The 20,859-nt window shown below is 47.5% G+C and overlaps 1 protein-coding gene across 1 annotated transcript in view; it reads right to left on the reverse strand.

The window, feature by feature from the left end:
- Positions 1 to 20,859, reverse strand: part of LOC144158242 (uncharacterized) — a 28,695-nt gene that overhangs the window by 4,213 nt on the left and 3,623 nt on the right. Inside the window, exons 2-4 of the mRNA XM_077688981.1 lie at positions 16,389 to 16,528; positions 10,202 to 10,264; positions 7,501 to 7,627 (exon numbers count right to left, since the gene is read on the reverse strand). Coding sequence (XP_077545107.1) covers positions 7,501 to 7,627; positions 10,202 to 10,247 — 173 coding nt within the window. The 5' untranslated portion in view covers positions 10,248 to 10,264; positions 16,389 to 16,528. The remainder of the gene's footprint in view (positions 1 to 7,500; positions 7,628 to 10,201; positions 10,265 to 16,388; positions 16,529 to 20,859) is intronic.

Genomic DNA, 20,859 nt, shown 5'->3' on the forward strand with positions numbered 1-20,859 from the left:
AGCTTCATGGCATTGTTGGAATTTTACCTATCATCCACATTGGTTAGATTTCAAGGTAGGCTGGTAGTGCAAAAAGAGGGTGTTTGCATAGGCTCGTGTATTGCCCCAGTCCTGAGTGACGTGTTCTTAGCAAGGTGTGACAGGCAGAATTCTTCTCGCCTTGAGGGCACCTCAGTTGTGAAAATATGCAGATATGTGGATGATTTCCTTGTGTTAGACCAGGTTGTGCCCGGTGATACAGATAATATTGTAGGTCATGTGCTATGCACTCTTTGTGAGTGCGCAGGCGGTGTGACGTTCATGCATGAGTTGCCCGAGATGGGCGTTCTGCAGTTTCTGGATGTGCGCCTGCACCTGGGCGGTGATCAGCCGTGTTGGCAGTATGCGCCTCGTAGTAAAAAGGGCATCCTGCCCTACCAGTCAGCCCATTCCAAGCTGGTGAAACGTGGCATTGCGAAGAACATTATGAGGGCGGCGCTCACCAGGTCGTGCCAGCATAAAATGCAGGCTAGTTTGCTTGAGCAAGCTGAACGACTGAGAGCGGCAGGTTTTCCATCAGAAGTTGTGTCCTCTGTGGCGGAGAACCTTGTCAAGGATTTGAAAAGTGACTGCTAGCCAGGTTCGGAAAGCCAAAGGCAAAAAGTGCCTGTGGTGGCTGTTCCATATGTGCATCATGTGTCCCACCGCCTGAAAAAGGTCGGTGGGAAGTGCGGTGTGCAGGTTGTATTCTCGGCACCTGAGAAGCTCTCCAAGATGCTGCGTAAGGTGTACAACCCTTGCACAAAGCCCCGCTGTGACACGAAGCACAAGTAGGTTTGTGGATTGTGCGATTGGCGTAGTCTACAGGATCCCCCTGTTGTGCAAGAAATGCTACGTCGGTCAAACAGGCAGGTGCCTTAATGTAAGGCTGAAAGAGCACCAAGCGGCTGTGAAGGCGCAGATGGGGGCTGGCCACCTGGCTGATCACTGCCGGAGGTGTAAGGATTGCACTCCAGATTTTCTGCACACGCGCATCCTGTACAGGTCTTCCTCGCAGATAGAACGAGAAATTTTCGAGGCCTTCATGATAAATAGAGAAAGGGAAAGGTGCATCAGTTCACCATCGTTGGCACTGTCTGAAAAGGAAATCGGTTTTTGGAGAGGGGGAGCAGGTTGTGCACGGGTGAGGGGTGATAGCCGAACACACGTGTAAGTTTAATTTACGCCGAGTGATATTGGCGGGCACTGTGAGGTGCCTCTGTTATATGAGCAAGTGTGACGAGTGCGATACTATTTTATTTTATTTGGTTTGTGTTGACTGCTTTTTACCCTTTCCACGCTTCATGTACATATAGCCTTTTCGTGTTTCTGTTGCATAAACTGAGTTGAAGTTCTAGCCTGTGTTTCGTCGACTCTTTTACCTCTGTCTCTGTTTAGTGTTCGCTAGTAGGATGATTTCCTTAGATGTATTGGAGGTGCACACACTGAGCATTTTTGCCAAAAAAATTTTTGCATTCAAGTGAGCACTCCATGACGTTTGTGCAAACAAGAAAAATGTGGTTGAACATAATAAATTGAAATAAATAAACCATGTAGAATGACAAATATTGTAGAACCTTCATCTTGCCTTGCTGTTTGATGCTGCACCTTGAGTGGAGCCAAGAATTTTTAGTGTTGTATTTGTTAAAAACGCAAGAAATGGCGCGTTTTCAGAATTTTTTGCAAAGGCATCATAAAGCTTCAGCCCTAATATTTTCACCGTGCCATTGATATATTCCTTGAGTGTCAACTGAAAATAATTAATGTTGATTACAGACTACTTTTTAGGCCAGTTGCTTACAAAAATGTTAAAAAATGAGTTTTTCTCCAAACTTCAGACCTACATGAAGCACCAAATCGTAACAGGTAAAATTACTTGAGACAGCTCATTATACGCACCCAACATTTAGCGTTTCGTTCAGAAAATCGCAGTCATGTAAATTTTCGTTGGAGGCAAGAATTTTTTTTAAAGTGTGCAATTAGCCGCACTTATGTCCACTACTGAAGTGTGTCCCCAGCTCGGAATGCCTAAATGCCTAAGAAATTTTATGCGGCAGGCATGCGCACACCTGGCTCTCTGCTAAATGAACATTGTTTGCCACTTGACACCACAAAAATACACCATAAACAGCATATTTTGGCTAATTTGCCACTTTTTAATTAATGGGTCTATGCACAGTCAATTACAGGAAGTGAAGCGAGCCTGATCTGATTGTCTGATGTGAAGGAACAAGAATCACAGAGTCGTTTTTCCCTCTGCACCACATTCAACCTGGCTCACAGACATCACGGCAGGATACCTGTTACAGCAAACATGAAATTTTTAGCCACTTGTCTCTTTTTCCTTTTGTTTTTTATCCACAGTGGTTCAACTCTTCCCCAGTTGAATAGTTAGCATCAAAGAAACCAGCCTAGTTGTTCATTTTTGGTTGTTTACCTGAATTTTTTTGGAGCTTGAGTAGGATTTAATGGCAATGTGAAGTGTTGAATGCATAGCTTGTCTGAAGAGTTGGGTTTCTTTGACTGGAATTGCCCCGGCTAATCGTGAACCAAGCTGCGCTCTTGTTTCTTGTTTTAAAACATGGGAGCCAGATTAGTTATTTGTTTGACATTTTCTTTACCCCGGCATACGGGTCCTTTGGCATTATTCTGATCCTGAAAACGTCTCAACCTCTGGATACTTGCTCTCACTGCAAGACCTTTGAGTGTGCCTCTGATGTCATCACATGCACTTTAGCCGTGTGGTGTGGCAAAGAAATTCCATTCTGCTGACAGTTTACACTCCACTTCGTGGTAGCAGAGATTCACGAAGTTCTCTTCTGTCAGAGAAATAATAAATTTTGTAGCTGACGCAGATCTTGTTTGTTTCGGAAGCACTGTGCTCGGAAACGTGTGTACTGCAACTGTGCCATGCTCCAAACAGTCAGAAATAACTGCACGAGTGTAGAGAAACCTCTGCAGGTGCGGTTTCCTGCTTGCCAAATTATGTAGCTACAGGGTGTAGTTGAACCTGTGAGTTGACGCAGTGGTATGACTGTGGCGCGTACTGAACTATAGAGGTATATATTCTGCATACTTCATCACTATGATGGTCCCGTGCAGACTTCAGTTGGCTATAAGGTATCGGAAGTAGCTGGCTTGCTACTTACTGATGGAATGGTGGACAATAAAATGGTTCAACATGTCCATGAACTTTGCCGAAAATTCTTCAGGCATCAAAACAATGGTCTCAGCATTACAATGTTTTCCACTGATCCCTTGGTGGACGTGTGTCATCCTTAATCCTGAAGACATCAGACAGACTTTGCTAGAGTATTGTCTGTGTGCAAGCCATACCTAAGCAGGCTGGGCAATTCCAGAAAATGCAGTCTTCATTTTTAAGGTGGCATGATGTCGTAGCCAAAAGTTCTTCAGTTGTCTCGTTGAGGTTACTAGAGTGGAGCCTTATTTAAAATACCGGTGACACATGCAGACATATAGGGTGAGTGTACTGCTTCCACCAGCATAAACGCAGCATCGAGGGCGCAAAGCTGGGAATATTGAGAAGCCACACTTTAAATCAGGCGCCCTCTTCCACTGATCATGCAACTCTTTTGGTTCATCAACAACAGTCGCTTTTGGAGGCCTTGAGGTGTGTCCTTTTTGCCTGATAGGCTAATGCTCTAATTGATGCCTTCATTTCTTCGGAGATTCGGAGCACGATCGAGAGAATATCAGCGTGCTCGGAAACAAAAACGAACAACAGCTGCAACCCTGAGGCACGCAGAAAACTGCAATTAATGGCGACGACCGCACCTAGAAGCCCCGAGCTCCCCATGAGGCTGATGCAGCCCAACAAGAGGGGAAACCAAGGCGCAATGCGAGTGCTTATGATCCATTTTGCTTTCTCACATGTACATGACTTCGCGTAGCGAGTCACCCTACGACGGTGAACCGCGTCAGATGTTCTCTTCCCGTGCTCCTCTGTCCTGGTCTATATGTAACCTCAGCTTTTCTGATCAATTAAACATTTTTTTCTATGTAGTCTTTCATTCGAGCCATGACCTAGTTAACTGTACAGATAAGTTGAGTAATCACGAGTAGTACAAATGGAGTACTCATGAGTACAGATCAAGTACTGATGAGTACAGATTGAGTACTCATAGGTATAGATGAAGTAGTCATGAGTACAGATTGAGTGCGATGACTCGTGCGTACAGATGAGGCGAGTACTCATGAGTACGAATACTCTTAAGGAGAAATGAGTTTGAGTACAAGTGAATACGACTACAAATGAGTATGTGATGAGTGACTACGAGTGATTTTGAGAATAGACGACCTTTTCGAGTCTGAGTTTGATTGAGTACAGCGTGAATGAAAAAAACGATGACTGAGTTTGAGTGAGGTCTTTGTGTTTTGCCGACCTATGCTCACGTCCTTGTAGTGTACCGTATTTACTGAAATCCAGGCAGATGTTTTTTTCAAAAACACCATGTGCGAAAGTGGGGGGGGGGTCGGCTTAGATACAGGTACCATGGCTTGAGCACTAAAGGGCCGGCCGGGCCAGCGCCATGATGGCTCGCCATGCACCAATCTCAGGCTGCCATGTGCAGGCAGTTCTGCATGCGTGCCCGAGGCTCATTTTTGCAACATTCTACGTAGCTGCATGGTGAAGTGGTCGCTCAGGCTCAGCGGCGAAGTGGTCCCAACAGCTACACTGGCAAACCGCGTCGTTGGCTTCCTACCGTCCATTATTCCAAAATCTCGCAGTCCCACGTTCATGCAGCGAAGATCGTCAATCCGGCAAGCTTTCGCGCCGGCAAGCTTTCGCGTCGATAAAGGCACATTCCCACTGGCGATGCGCCTCGTCGGGCGACGAAAAGCGACGTCGCAAAGCGACGAGTTGGCCGTCACTTTTCGGCGTTTTGCGACCGCGGAGCAGATCTCTCTCGGTCCGAATTCCCTCGTCGCGCGACGGCCCCGCAAAACCGGTAAGCCAATCATGGCCGCGGAGTAGGCTGACGTAGCCGGAAACGAAACGTTTCTTTACATCCGGTATGCAAACGCTGTGGGCGGGCGGGTGAGGACGAGCCGCCGCATGCCGCCGCCGCCGCTGGCTCGCTCGGCCAGGCGCTTGGCCCGCTACGCTGTACCCGCCGGGTCGGGCCGGCAAGCAACTTCCCGTGTGCATCGGTTCTTTGGTCAGTGGCTTCAGCGTACGCGTGCACTAATCAACGAATAGCGTGGAACTCATCAGTGTGGAGAAGCGTGTATGGATTGTAAAAGCAAGTAATCATCGTATAGAGCTAGGTGGACAGCGAGACGGTAGGTTGACTTGCAGCCTCTTCGTTCTATTGGCGACTGGTAAACACGCGTAGAGTTCGGTGGCGTCAAAACTTTGCGCCTGTGAAAAGAAGCGACATTTGTGGGCCGTGGTGCGGGTGTTGTGGCGTGAAAGCAAGCGTGTGCATTTCTTCGCGCAATAATATGTTGAAAAGAGCCTTCTTGAGTTTGTCATTTTCTGCTCCTACCGCAACCCGCAAATGTTTTCGGCATTGCTCCAGGTTAGTAGCATGTGTTTTAGTTTGATTTCTACCTGCTTTTGTCGCGTAACATCATTTTCTTTGACTGCGAATGGTTGACGCACAAACGAGGTCATACAAGTCGGGAAGCAGCTGCGCTGAACGCAGTCGATCATCGCTCATCGCAAGTGCGAACACCACCTCAAGGCCTCATCGCGCGACGCGCGCCGTCGTGCGACGAGGCAAATTGCCAGTGGGAATGTGCCTTAAGGCTGGATGTTGTCCCGAGATTACGGCGCCGTTGATGGCCTGCGCTTTGACACCCTCTCCTCACTTCCTCTCGCTTGGCGCGGTGGCACGGGCACGGAGTTTGCAGTTTTCTCGAAGTGATCGTTTGGAGTAGTCATGGTGGCAGAGTTTTGAAAGTGTCGCGCCTTCACCGCGTGTTCGCGGAACGCCTGTGCCGCCTACCTGTTTTTGAGAAGCGATGGCACCAACCAAATGGTACTACTATAGTGCGGCCTTTAAGCGAAAGGTTAGTTTGCACGTGGAGAAGACTTCAAACCTGCAAGCACAGACCGAGTTCGGTGTGAACAAAAAGAATGTGATGATGGCGCATACAACAGGTCGAACTTTTCAGCTGTGCAGCAAGCCGCGTAGCGTTGCTGAGTTTTCAGGGAACAAAGAGAAGCGGGAAGGCCCGTGACCACACAGATTATGCAGGCGAAAGCCAGGGAAGCTGCCAGTGTGAAGGGTGTCGCAGGAGCCACTTTTAAAGCAAGCAGGAGCTGGGCAACACGCTTCATGAAACGATTTGGGTTCAGCCTGAGATCACGAACCTCCGTATGCCAGAAGCTTCCCGCTGACTTCGAGGAGAAACTTGTCAAGTTTCAGCGCTACGTGATGGACAGATGGCGGGAAAAGGACTACCAACTGGAGCAAATCGCAAATGCCGAGCAGATTCCAGTGTTCTTTGACATGCTAATGGTATACACCGTGAACAGAAAGAATGCGGAAAAAGTCAAACTTAGGACCATGGGTGACGAAAAGCAGCGAACGACAGTAATGTTGTGCTGCCCCGCCAATTGACAAAAACTGCCGCCATAGATAATATTTAAGCGCAAGACTCTACCCTGCGGGAGAAAAGTTTCCCAGAAATGTTGTTCTGCACGTTCACGACAAAGGTTGGATGTCCAACGGCTTGATGGAGGACTGGGTGAAAACGGTTTGGGAACGCCGTCCAGGGGCCGCGCTGTGCAAGCATTCACTAGTCCTCGATTTCTACCCCGGCCATCTGACTGACGGCGTGAAGACCACGCGTTCTTGTGCTTGACAGACATCGCCATAATCCCTGGTGGCATGACTAACCAACCCCAACCCCTTGACGTCGTTATTAATAAGCCCTTTAAAGATAGGCTTTGCAAGCACTATACCGACTGGCTTACGTCGGAAGAACATCAGTTCACCCCAACAGGGCGCATCAAGCGTGTGTTGCTCGGCCAGCTGGCGAACTGGATTTCCGCAGTGTGGAACGAAATTTCAAATGAAGCAATCATTAGAGCTTTAAAGTGTATTTCAAACGCAATGGACAGAAGCGAGGATGATGCCCTCTGGGATGAACTCAACAACAAAAAGGATGGACAAAGATGACTAAGACGATAACGAATAAAGTAATGTGCGGGCCTACGGAGTGTGCGCGTTTGGCCTCCATTCGAGGTAAGTTTCATTTTGGGAGGGCCTTGCAAATTTGGGGGGATTGGCCTGCAATCGAGGGTGGCCAGGATTCGAGTAAATACGGTAGGTTTGAATGTTTCCTCTGGTGTTCCACAGGTTGCTGGCAATTTTCATTTTTATTTGTACATAAGCCCGCTTAACTAGATTTTTTGCAGCACATCTCTTCCACTCATCAAAATAAGCCAGGCACTGAATAGCGTCCATGTGCTACAAGCAACAACCTTGCAAGCATTGGCAATTAACCTACCCTGTGTTGCCTGAATGTTGGCGGCAGGAGCAGATGCGAAGTGCAGTTTTCGCCACTGGGTCGGCATTGTCTTGAGAAGCAGGGAATTTTTTCAAGGCACATGCCTGGCCATTGTTCACCTCCAGAACTGAAACAAATCAAAAGTCATAGCAGCTAGAGCAACAACTGTTGTAGCAATTTTAGACAGACCCAATTCTCGCATGTACGACATGTGTTTGTCTTTTTCGAGGGGCACTTGCTGACGGTTTGGACACACATTTTAAGCTTCTACGTAAAGTTTATTGGTGCAGCGATAAATGCCAAGACAGTGTTAAATGGCCAAAGGCATAAATGATACCACTAAATGCTTGAAAGTATGAGAACGCCCTAGTGAACATTAGAGAAGCAAATGAAAATGGTGAGATGTGTTGAGCTGCTACCTTAAAATGCTCAATTACACTTCTTTGTATTAGGTATGTAGTTGACTTAACCAGACTTCTTTCAACACCAGTCTATTTTACTGCAACCGCATGGTAGCTGCTAGTTCAAATAATGCCATTTCTTCAATGTTTTTCAAAATCCATACACACGTTTCCATCAATGGTGCAAGCGAATTTTGTTTCACGCTGCGGCGATCCAGTCCGCCAGCTGGCCGAGCCACGCACGCTTGATGCGCCCGGTTGGGGTGAACTGTTGTTCTTCTGACGTAAGCCACTCGGTAAAGTGCTTGCAATGTGCTTGCTGGTACTACCGTATTTACTCGCGTAATCCTCGCACTCGCATAATCCTCGCATCCCTAATGTGAGCCATCAAAACTTGGATTTTTTGGTTCCTCGCATAATCCTCGCACCCCCAACTTTGCAGCGGCGAAAGTTGCCTGCTCGCGAAAGCCGCATGGTGCACGCGCTCTCCAATGCGCGCCCTCCCCCGCCGCCTCTCCTTTCGGCGGAGAGCGCTGTGTATCCAAGGCCATCCAGGCGCCCTAACAACCTGCATGGCTACTCCCTAACAGGCGCCCTAACACGCTACTCACACTGTCCTTGAGCCGGTTTCGCGCATGTTTCGCGTGCGCGCAACTAGACGGTGTTCGCGCAGCCCGATGTAGTGTTGTCGTGTCGCCGTCGTGGTCCCGTCGTTGAGCGGCAGCAGTCAGTGAGTCACTCGCGTCAGTGGTGGATAGCTCGCTGCCATTTTCAGAACTTTTTGATCTTTTTGTTTTGTGCTTGGTGCCGCTTCGCCATGGGGAAGAACGCCAGCTACACTGCCGCTTTCAAATTGAAAGCGAAAGAGTACGCGATCGAACACGGCAACCGCGCCGCAGGCAGGCACTTCGGCGTCACCGACTTCAATGTGCGTTACTGGAGTAGGGCACGCACATAAAACGACGAGATATGGCGCGCGCCAGTAAGCAAAGGCGGCAATTTCACGGTGGCTGATCGACAGGAGACTGTTTACGTTGTAAATCATAAAATAAAAAGAGCTGCTGTTGGCAACACTGAGCTTACATATACAAAAAACGACCGCTACATTTAGCGGGATTGGCATAAGGCAAATTGGCAACACTGTGCACCGGATTTTTTTTCCCGCATATTTCTCCCACCCATAACTTTGCATTGACTTTTCCGCAAAGAAAGTGCGAGGATTATGCGAGTAAATACGGTATTCAATTTCTTCGAACATTTCAACTTTTTAAGCAGTTTAAATTCAGCTGCAGCTTGTGCAAAAGCACAAAGTGAACCTGAGTCTAGAAAAGTAAATGCAAAAAAGCAAAACCAAGTTGCCTTACTTCTACATTATCTTTTGAAAGTTATTGATTCAACTCAATAACCTCGCCAGCAAAAACATTTTAAGAGAACATGCAATTTTTCCCGAAGAGATAGAGTGACAGGAAGTAAATGTTGCGCTTCAGTTTTCCTGGAGTTTCTTTTCAGGTGGATTGGAAGCCCAAACTTCTCGCATGATAATGGCAATCTGAGCGCCAGATGAAGTTCAGTAGGCATCATGTTTGAAGTCCTACATTGGCAAGTGGTATTACATTTACCAAGCTTAGCACACCAAGGGTACTAATAGGTAATAAGGAACTGTCACGAATGCCTACAGCCAAGTTTCTTAGTACTCTATCTTCGAAACGTTGAGCTGACCTGATTTCATGGCTATCTGTATTTCATTCATTTGTTCAAGCAGTGTCTACAGGTTAAAAGTGAAAGAAATCACCTGTAGACTTAGCAGCATGTCGTCAGAGCCGAAATAAGCAAATGCATAAGGAGAAGGACACAGACCAAGCGGCACTTTTAACCCAGTTTTGTTGTCCTAAAATGCTGTAAAACCAGAAACCTCTTCAAAAAAAAAAAGAGCAAGAACTTGAGACATCTGGCACTTCACATAGAAAGACCGAAAGAAAAAATAAAGACACGTGTTTGCCTGAGCAAGCAGTGCAGGTCTCTGTCCCATTTGGTTGGCTGTTCTTTTCACTTTAGTCAAAGTGTGGTCCATGTGTTTGGACTACAGAACGGTAAGGTAGTTAAACAATGTTTGCAACTCACTTCAATCTACCCTTAAACTCTAACCATGAACATATTTTCGTAGCGTCTAAATAGCTCCATGAGCACACGAAAAAAAAGGTGGTCAAAACATTATTGAGAATGTATGCGCCAATAAATATATTCTTTTACACATAGGCTGCCCTAAACTGGAAAATTTCAATGAAATCCCAAATCCTAACCTGAGAATTCCTCTTCTGTTTGGGAGCTGGTGTTCATAAGGAACATCACACCACACTGCAAACCTGGAAAGGAAATTCACATTCAATAATGCTTTCCCATTAGCAGTAACACAGAGTAGGGAAAGTACCAATGGTACTAGTGGTGACCGTCACTTGTGTTTCTCGGCTGCAGTATACAACCCGGTTGTGATCTGCATCCCTTGAGAGCGCCATGACGCTGCCCTCAAGCATTGATTATGATGCACGTGGCGTGGTTTCTGTTGGCGTAGTAGTGTATTCTGGAAGCAAAAGAAAGCCACCACTGCAATGTTACACAATCATACTAAACACCAGTGTGCTGGCAATGAGACAATTGCTAGTAATACTTTTCAGTGAAAAATTGTATCCACCCAATTTAACTCCTCTGAAATATCTTTTTGAAACAAATAAATAATTAAAGAGAGTGGATTCCTTGTTGCAAAAAACAACTCATGAACCATGCATCCATTTTTGAATCCCTGCAAGATGGTAATGCAGGAACTATCCCATGCCACTGCTATGCATGCACCGTACATGTGTTGCAGTTCCGTCTTGCAGGCACAAATCCTCCAAGCTCTGCTGTTAGGACAAAAACGGATAAAATTTCTTTTCATGAAAGCTGTCCTCGTGAGTAGCAGAGACAAGTTTAACACAGTATTATTCCTAGAAGACAAGTCTGTGAACTCTGTTATTGTGCCCCTAAGGCTGGCTTCCAAGTCCTGCCTACCTGGATTTCTAGCTTGCAATCAGAAGTGAGATCCAAACCGTCTAGACAGCTGCCTTTAGTTTAAGATGTGCAATACCTACTGCCACATTAGGACTTATCCCCTGTAAGGTATCAAGAACTTATATATTGACAACACGTTTTGTAAAAGCCAGGAATACTGCAATCCAAAGAATACTTCACATATAATGGAATCACGACACATGATTTTTGTGAGCTGGGTGACAAGGTATAGCCAGCATGCAAATGCATACAGTTCGTTTTGATCTAAAGGGGACATGAAGACAACATAAGTCTTGATTCAATACTCGGTTCTCAATCGCAGTGCAGTGTTGCTCTTTTTGCTTTTGTTAGTTCAAACTTTTATTAATTAAACTGAGACAGCTTTTCCTTATGGTTAGAATTTATGAGCTCTTAGTGTAAGTGCACCTCCCACTCAGTTAAGTGGAAGCCCGGTTGCTCGCCGCAAGATGAGTCCCTCACTGCACAGTTCCAGACGATGTCGGTGTAATATATGTGTGACAGGCCGCAGTTGCTCAGTGGCTAAGGCGTTGTGCTGCTGAGCACGAGGGCTCCGGTTGAATTACCGGCCGTGGCGGCCGCTTTTCTGATGGAGGCGAAAAGGAAAAACGCCAGTGTGTACGAGATTTCGGTACATGTTAAAGATCCCCAGAAACCAAAATTAATCTGGAGCCCTCCACTACGACATGCCTCATTGCCTGCATTGCATCGGCGCATTGAACCCTACAATCAAATCAATAATCTATGTGTGTCCTGGTTTCTGTTTCGAGGCGCTTTCTTGGGGCTTGAGTAAATGACATCGGTCCAAGGTTTTCCAGAGGGATAGTGCGGCCACTCAGTTGGTCGAATTCCATGGCCTCTTGGCGCTAGGAGTGGGGCTCTGGGAGTGGGAGCTCTGCGCCCGCCGGCATGGCCGGAGGCAGCAGTATACACCTCGAGCGTGGCCTGTACAGGCGCCACTGAAATTCCCCTAGCAGCCCCTTTCGAAAGCAGCCGCAGGAGTTGGCGGCCCGCTCCCCACTGTCACCGTTGCTTTCGGGGCCTGTTCACGACTGAGGTTTACCATTTGCAGGCATTGGAAATACATATTTATGTGGAGCAGTCACTCTGTTCGCAAATGTGGTGTGTTTACGAGAGTGTAAATGAGTGTGACGCGATCTTAGTCTGGTACATTCGATCTGTACAAGCGCCAAGTGTGCATCACAGGTCGGCGTCGCGAAACCGGGATATGCATATGGAGGTGATTCTGATTCCACTGCCCTGAAATTTACTAACAGTGTCTCCGTAAGCATAATATCCCCAGATGGTCATGCCATGGCTATACACTACGATATACATCAGTTTTGTGCGCTTATATAACCTAGTGGAGCGCTCATACCTGACAGCACGCCAGTTATGCTTGCCAATATCATGCCTCATCTATTGATCACTACCCTAGACAAAAATTTCACGAACATTCTACAATATAAGTATGATGGATAATCCAAAATTATACCCTGGATCAGCGCACGACAAAAAAAAATAATGCTGGGGCGTCTTGTCGTGAGCTGAGCGCCCGCAAACATTCATATATGTTACATGTCCTCCGCGAGCAGGCCGGAGAAGGGCTTCTACAGTAATGCCCGTTCGCGACTAAACGTTTCTTCGAAGCATAGCCATATGAAGCAGGGAGCCTGCAGAATCTAGCACAAACGGAAATCAGAAGGCCTTATCAGATATCCCACTCTTCTAACGACACCTTTTATCAGTTAGAACTTGTATACCTCAAGAAATGCGTTCGCCCAGGGATCAGCTGTTAGTTGAAGTCTAAAAACTAGAGTGATATGAACGAGTAGCTCATGTGTGTGATTACTAAAACGTTCTTTCCTTGATTTCGCTCCGCAATCATACACAACGATACGTAAGCGTTTGCTTCGGTGCTTTGAATGTTTTGGTGGTGTTGTGAGTGGACATGTCTAGACAGCATCTGTCTAGACGAAGTCTAGAAAGATGCGTTGGCTTCTTAGATGCAGTAACGGCTACATACACTTGTCGGACTCTTCTAAATTCAGGTATCGGCTACAATGGCATGAGCGCTTTTTCCAGCGATCTACGCTTGGCTCCACCCCTTCTGAGTACGAATAGAAGTACCACTATAAGTATTCATTTCTTCTTAAATGTACTCATGGCTACATAAACTGGTTTCACGCTCCTAAGTTTGGGAACGGGCTACACTGAGATGAGCGCTTCTGCAGTGCTCTGCACATGGCTTCGCGCGACCTGAGTAGGAATAAAACTATTAGGAATATTAGAATTCATTTCTACCACTTTAAATTATCTTCACTGGTTTCAATGACTATGGTTTCCACGCCAGCCTTAGCGCTGGGATACCTCTATACATGTGGTTTGAAGAGAAAGGCACTTGCGTACGAGATGGATTACCGTGTAGCCATAGAAATGTTGCGGTAGTTTACACTTTCTTTCTGTAACCGGGAGCTTTGTGCCTCTGGTTTTGGTGAGCAACACTGTGAAAGCATGGAGCCTGAAAGCCGAAGTGGAACTCCCACGTTTGTGGTGGTCATTTTATCAAGAGCCAAAGTTATTAACCACCCAACAGCCCAAGCTACAAACCATCTCCCCTCCTGTTCCCGTTTTACCTCCTGCGTGGAATAAAGGCTGGCACCGATAGATAAAAAATGTGGTAGTGTTAACATCAGCCAGTGTTTTTGAATGCTTCTGTATTCTTTACAGATTACCTAAAAAAATCGCGTAATGCCATGTGAAGACGCAAAAACACGCTATTAGTTGTCTCAAATATGGGTGCATCAGCACGAGTCCTCCAGCTCAGACACATTTCCAAAATGCTGGGAAAAGTTTAGATTTGGAGAGGGGTGCACGGAAGTTCAAAATTAAACAGGGAAACTGAATGGGACATGGTCAAAGTCGGACGCTGTGAACAAAAGACCAAACTGCGTGCTGGTCAAGTTCGAAGCTCAACTAGTGAAAGTTTAAACTCAAAAGGCAACCAAGGAAAGCCATACGAGAAAGCTTTGCTATAAACCATCATCGCCGTTAGATGGAGTAGTGCATGATTTTTCAAGCGGAAGTGGCAGCTTGTAAAACTCAGCCACAGCATTCAGTTGTGAATCTGAGTACAGGTTTCGGGCACCCTCCTGTTTCGCGTCCTTAAGCCACGCAGGAATTGGTTTTTGAAAAACCATTTACCAACTAGCCAGCAACCATTGCAATTCTTGTAAAGCGATGCTTCTCCACGACAAGCAATAACATTCTACTATCATGCGGTATTTATTCTGCAAACGGTTCCCGTGCGCGATGACTGTAGTAAGAGTATTTCTGTGAAATTAAACACGTTGCAGCCATAGTTAAGGAAGTTACGGAAGCGCCGTTCATCGCAATTTCTGTTTTGAGGTGAATCTTAAAAGGCATCCCCCAACTTTGTCTTTTGCTTGTGCTTGACGCCGTTTAGTGAACTGCCAAAGGCCAGCGCCGCAGCATTCCTGGACCTGTTGCACACACCGGCTTTTTTGGTCCAATTAGCTGCAATATACTCCTCGATGCGCGAAACTGCACGCAGGCATGAAAAAATTGCATGAATAAAAGGACTTTCACTTCCAGCTTGACTTCCAGCTTGGCGCATTGAGCGTCGTCTGCTATATGTAAATACTGAGTATGGGCGTAAATCAGACACATGGCATGCCTTGTAAAGGTCACATCCACGCTGAAGATTTACCGAATTGAAAAAAGTTTTAGGGGCAAGCTCCTTAAGTCATGGGTCTGTTCATCCCTTGTGTTTCGTGGTACATGACCATCGCATGCTTCCGGAGATGTCGCAAAGTGGGCGGCGTTGCACGCGCAAGAACCGGCTGCAACCGGCAGCGCAAACTCGGCACCGGGAGCGCGAGCTTGTCTGTGTTCGCCAACGGAGGCGCGAGCGCACGTGCACTGCGAGGGGGAGATCACGCAAGAGATCACACCACGAACGCAGGCAGTCGTTCTCGGAGATCGAACGAGACGCAAGGACCTTTGCTCGTTTCCTCTCGTCTTGTTCGGGCACAAGTTCGCCCTAAATAAAAGTTCTTTCTTTACCATTGTGTCCCATCCTACGTGACAAATTGTGGTGAGGTGCGGGGTAGTCCTCGATGGCGCGGGGTCTTTCACGAGGTCTGGGCCTGGGAGCATTGACTCCGAAAATAAAAGTTGATTTGTACAATGTACGCACACAGTCTTACGTCTTTCTTAATGAAGTAATGGGCGAACTTTCACGGGAGAGTTACGGTTACCGATGATCTCCCCCTCTCGAGCTTCGCCCCACTTATAATCATTCATTCCGTGGATATGGCGTGATTTTTTGTGGTTATGTGCGCTTAGCAAGCCGCACCGCAGAAATGGTAGAAAGCCATGTACAATAACGCTGCGCAGACCGCCACCGGCATTCCACCGACGAGCGGTTCGCCATGAGCAGCGCTGTTTACTGAAGCGACGGAGGTGCCATACAACAGCCGCCCGGTCCCTATAGTCTTCCGACAGGTTCCATTGACGACCACTGTGAAAATGACGAATAGCCGTTCCTAGCTTTTACCCACATACAGGCTGTGTCAAGCACATGTCCACATAGGGCGAAAACAGGCGACTAATGATCAGAGAACTGAACCTCTACGACCTTTAGTGCATTGTTTATATCCTTGCTTTTTTAAGGTTATGATCCTAGGTTCGAATATACCTGGTATTTACTGTGCCCCTCCCCCCCTTTTTTTTGCCTGTGGCTAGTGCTTCAGGCTAGCAATACCCGTCGCTCGCATCGCCACTACGCATTGCTTACCCTTCGGGCTCATTCTGTTTCGGAGCAGATGGCTCAACCCGAGGCCGTTACTTAAATGTATATTTATTAGGAGACGAACGCATGCTCAGATTTGGAAAAGTTTGCTCGGAGAGTGCGAACGCGGTCAAGCGTACAGCGAAAAAAATTCTCGACGGCACGAATTCTCGACGGCACACTGGCACGTGAACTCCGTGAGAATTGCTAAGTCACGTATTTGCCCTCAATGCATCGCCCCTCAACTACCGCCTTAAAATCATCTTATGTATTACATAGGAGTCCCCCCGATTCTAGCGTCGCTGTCGCGGCGGTGCTGCCAAGAGCACATTGTGAGATTTTGCTTCAAAAGTCCGCTCCCAATAACTGTCGCAAGTTTCGTGACTGCGGCGCGCGAAAAATAAGCTGAAATCAGCGCTGCAGGGAACGAAGTTTGGACGAATTTTGCGCCGTCAGTGTTCAGCCGTTGTACACGGCACTTTGCTCAAGTATGACTCCGCCTGAAAACATCGGCGGCCGTGGGGGGCCGTCATTGCAATGAGTGTGTGGAACAGAGACCGGTGTGCAGGAGACGCGGAGAGCACGACCGGCCAAGGCACAACACGACAAACCTTTCCAGAAGTTCCTGTCGGACGCACGGAGATCGTTGATCGTTGGCACTGACAAGATCACAGGCAGTTCCGGCAGGTTCTCACGTTTGACCACGGGCGGTGAGGCACTGGCACGAGCCCCTCTCTCGAATGGCGCATTCCTGCGGAGAAACACTGTCATACAAGCACACAGTAAAATATTACACCCAACAACACTATGCAACACGAAACGAGCATTGACAATCGCTAACACCCTTCGTTTTCAATGTCAGGTCCGTAGTACGTCATCCGACGGCTCCATCGCCTGGCAGTAGATTGCACTGCGGATGCGTGGCACCATAAGCGGACGGTGTGGTGCCGTATGATGGTTATTTAAGTTTTAGCTATTTCAACTGAATTCCCACAATTTTATCTAGGCCTTGGACTAACGTGTAGCGGTATTTCAACATTACAGTGGCAAGTGGTCGTATATTCGTTAGAACTGGACGGCACTCAAAAAAAAAAAATGTTTACGTGCTTGCAGCATCGTTTTCTCTGGTCAGACGCCAAACGTCACTCAATCAAAAGGTGGGTGCAAGACTAGGTAGAAGGTTTTTTTCAAAACTACTGCGTTGTTTGCCTGTGCGCCGCGTCGGAGTCCCCGCTGTTTTGGCCCCGTTAAAGTCGTCGGCGGGGACGAAGGCCTGGAAGTGCAGCTCACGCTGGTGCACTAGTGAGCGCGGACAAAACTTGGTGTGCCTTTCAAGACTTCCGTGAATCGCCGAGGAACGTCTGTGTGAGCCTCCCGACAGCTCCCGAAAGGGTTGTGTGCCGGCGTTCGCTCGTCGTCGTGCCTTCTGCCTCGAGGTCGATCCCGAACCTTGTTCGTGTGCAGTGCCAGTAGCGGGGCATGACGGGCTCCGTGTCTTCCGGGACCGGCGTTCGTCTGTGACGCCCACGAGCGACTTGCAGCTACAGCCCACAGTAGGGTACGTTCTTTGCCGTGGCTGCAGAGCAGTGGCGCCGACCATTGCCTTCGCAGCCTCGTCTGCCGAGGGCCCGTTCGAGGTGATCCTACGTTACCCACGCTCACGAAACGTGCTGCAGTTCTGTTATGGTAACTAGAACATCAGTCATCGCTTACGTCAGAAAATGTAACGGCAAAAGCCACGGAAGGAAGTAACCACAACCATTTGTTTAAGTTAGTCAGCTAACCAACATAAGTTGTGGCGAGGGGAGACGCCGTTCGGGAAAGTAGCCGACGCCCCTTTCAAACGCTTGGCATCTCACGATGCCACAGTTGAAGCAGCTTCCCCCTCGGTCCACCAGCTACATCTGAAGAGCTGCGTCTGCCTCTCCGACCCCTCTGGGGCCGCCCGCAGTTGTTTTGAATCGGAGTGGCATGATGTATGGGCAGCCACCACAGCAGCAGGCGCTGTTCTCGGCCGGGGTTCAGTGAGTGATGACCTTCATTCGCATTCGAACCCTCTTCCATAGGCAGCCGATCTCAGGGAATATAACGCGACCCAATGTCGTGAAACCTAGAGCAGGTACTTGAAGCCAACGTTCGACGATATAACACTATTCAGTGCTCGTGAATGTAACGGATCTACCACATTCCGCAAAGATGCTACAGTAGAGAAAGATCAGAAATGAGCCTGCACGCTGATTAATACGTGCGAAGTTCGCAGCAAGTGGCAAACCGCGAATGGATCGCCTAGTTTTCATCAGCTGGGGGCTCATGTAACTAAAGCAGGAAGGCTGGAAAGTTTGCTGGCTTCTTGATGGTTGCTCAACCCAGATCTTCGATAGAGTCCGGCATACAAACAGAGCGTATGTCCCCTTCCAAGTTTGCTCCCTCTTGCAGTGGGTAATTGTGTGCTGAAAGTGCACTTCCATTGTGATGTATGGTAATTCCTTAGCTGAAAGGGAATGTTGTACAAGCGGGTACATTTTTAAATGAAAATAAGAGCATATAGAAACAACAAAACGGAAGGAAGAGAGAGCAAATGGATGCCATGCTGTGTCTGCCAGTTTTCTCCCTGGTGTTCCGTCGCTATTTTTCCTCCCTGGTGTTCCGTCGTCGCTATTCTTTTCTTTCAGTCATTCAGCATTGGCTGTGGTGCTCCCATGTCGGCTGAGAAATGGAGTTAGGCTTACTTTTTTATGACTCTATGCCAGCCAGGTGGAACACAGCAAGGAACTGTGTAAGCCTGCTCAAGCATCCTCACTTTAACAGAGCACCAGAAGACTACAACACACCAGACAGCACTTATGCCGACAGTGCAGAATTTTCACTAGATGCAGGCATAAGAACCCTTTGGACTCTGCTAGGGAGAATGGAAGATGTGCTGGCTGGCCTCTTTCTGGTTTGGTGTGTGTGTGCGAGCTGATGCTTGTGTTGTTGTTTGTGAGGACGCAAGCGATAAACAAGTAGCTTACCACCGATCAAACTTACAATAGTGCTGGGATCGGTGCTTGCATTTTTACTCTGTCGAGAACGATGAGCTTCGGAGTTGGCTAAAGCGGCCGGTAGTGAATTACCATCCTTCGCACCTCCAGAGTATGAGATGCCTCAGGAGAATACCTGAAAATTAGCAGTCCCTGCCCCACAAGTGCAGTTCCACAGCAACATAATCGATACTGCACAGTTATTATATCGGCATCGTCTGTGAAATGGTCTGAACATCGGTTTCATCTTTGCTCCAGGTTGTTGAGTATCTACGAAACTAAATGAGAACTGCTCCTTCCAGGATAGGTGGCCACCGTTTGTAACTCTTTAATCCAGCACAAAGTGAAATGTCACATAACCGAAAAAACTAAGCAGACGCCCCACATTCATGGCTGGTGCAGGCTGCTCTGGTATGTTCCTTTTGTTAAGTGTGTTTCTGTCGAGTCAGTGTTGACTGCTTAAATGTTTTTTTTTGTCAGTGATTCTGCATTCCATAAAACACAATCTTTTTGTGGATTTGAAAATAAAGCCATAAAAATTATTGCCCTAAACATAATACCTGTGAACAGTAAGCTATGTGAGCCCATTTTTAAACTTCATTACTTGTAACAAGAAGTAACGCACTTGAATGTGAAATATCTGCACCAGGCGTTGAGCTGCTGAGCACGAGGTCGCGGGTTCAATTCCCGGCCGCGGCGGCCGCTTTTCTGTTGGAGGCGAAAAGTGAAAACGCTCGTGTGTACAACATTTCGGCGCACGTTAAAGATCTCCAGGTGATCAAAATTTATCCAGAGCCCTCCACTACGGCGCGCCTCATCGCCTGTGTTGCGTCGGCGCGTTAAACCCTACACTCAATTAATCAAAATATTTGCACTGTGTGGGAAGCGTTGTGAGAAATGATTAGGAAACACTGAAGGGAAACCTGCACAAGCTGTCCCGGCAGGAAATCCTGTGATTTGTTACTGGCAGATGGGCGGTCAGTTGCAGGGAAACTCTCGGTCACTATGTCAAGTCTGGCACTGCCAATGCACTTCAAGCGTCAGACGATGACGCTGTGCATGACCAGGTGTTTGCAGTTGGCTCTATACATGCAGAAAATAGGGATTCACCTTCAGGACAAATTTCTTGACCGTATGGTCTGGTGTCACTCAGAAGAGCCACTTGAGGGATCGTTGAGTTACTAGGAATAGAGTCAAAGAAGAGGTCTCAGCTAAGGCAGACGTGTTTTATTTCTTTTTAAAGGCTGAAGCCTTAGATCTTGGTTGATGTGTGATGCAAGAAATTGTGAGGAACACAGAATTGCACAACAAATCAAAGCGTGAAGAGCGAGCCAAGGAACATTGCCACGAAACAAAGGTGCCATAGGAGCATAGGTGCCATAGGAGTCAAGAAAGGGTGACGTATCATATGTCAGAGTAGGGAAGGCCAATGCCACATGTGCACAAGGAGCGTGATGATGAATAAACCTTATTGTGCCGAAAACTGGGTGAGAAGAGGGGCAAAACGTGATGTTCCTTGAGTGTTAACGGTACCCACGGGCCCTAACAGATGGCTCCTAGCTATGGCGATTGAGCAAAACGAGCTTGGCAGGGTGCTTCTCTTTTTGGGCTGGTCGAATTGGGACAGCCATGCCCACAAAGGCGAGCAGAAAATTCTACAGCAGGTCAACAGGTCTGCTTAAACTTTTCCCCATTACATTATAAAAACTTCGAAGCATTCTCCATTTGTTCTTTTTAGCACGAAGCAGTATATGTCTAACCTCTCCAGTTTTCATTCTGGTAAAGCCACTTTCCTCAGCACCACTCTGGTGCTCCTCACCACCATTGGCGCCTCTTTCCCAACTTTTCCCTCACCACTGCTGATGCCTGTTTTACAAGTGCAGCAGTCATATGATAATGGTAGTAGCGCTTCTTTGTAATGATTGCAGAGAAACAACACAAGCGCGAATGGGCCTAAAAATGGCTGAAGGCTGCTGCCACTAAACATGTAGCCGCCACCGTTGCTACCTCAAGTTCCACTTCGTCGAGTAGCTGCGAATCCCTCCCGGATAAAGACCAACTT

The sequence above is a fragment of the Haemaphysalis longicornis genome, unplaced genomic scaffold, assembly GCF_048455015.1.
Source record: "Haemaphysalis longicornis isolate Haplotype H1 unplaced genomic scaffold, Haemaphysalis longicornis Haplotype H1 scaffold_10, whole genome shotgun sequence".
Taxonomy (NCBI): domain Eukaryota; kingdom Metazoa; phylum Arthropoda; class Arachnida; order Ixodida; family Ixodidae; genus Haemaphysalis; species Haemaphysalis longicornis.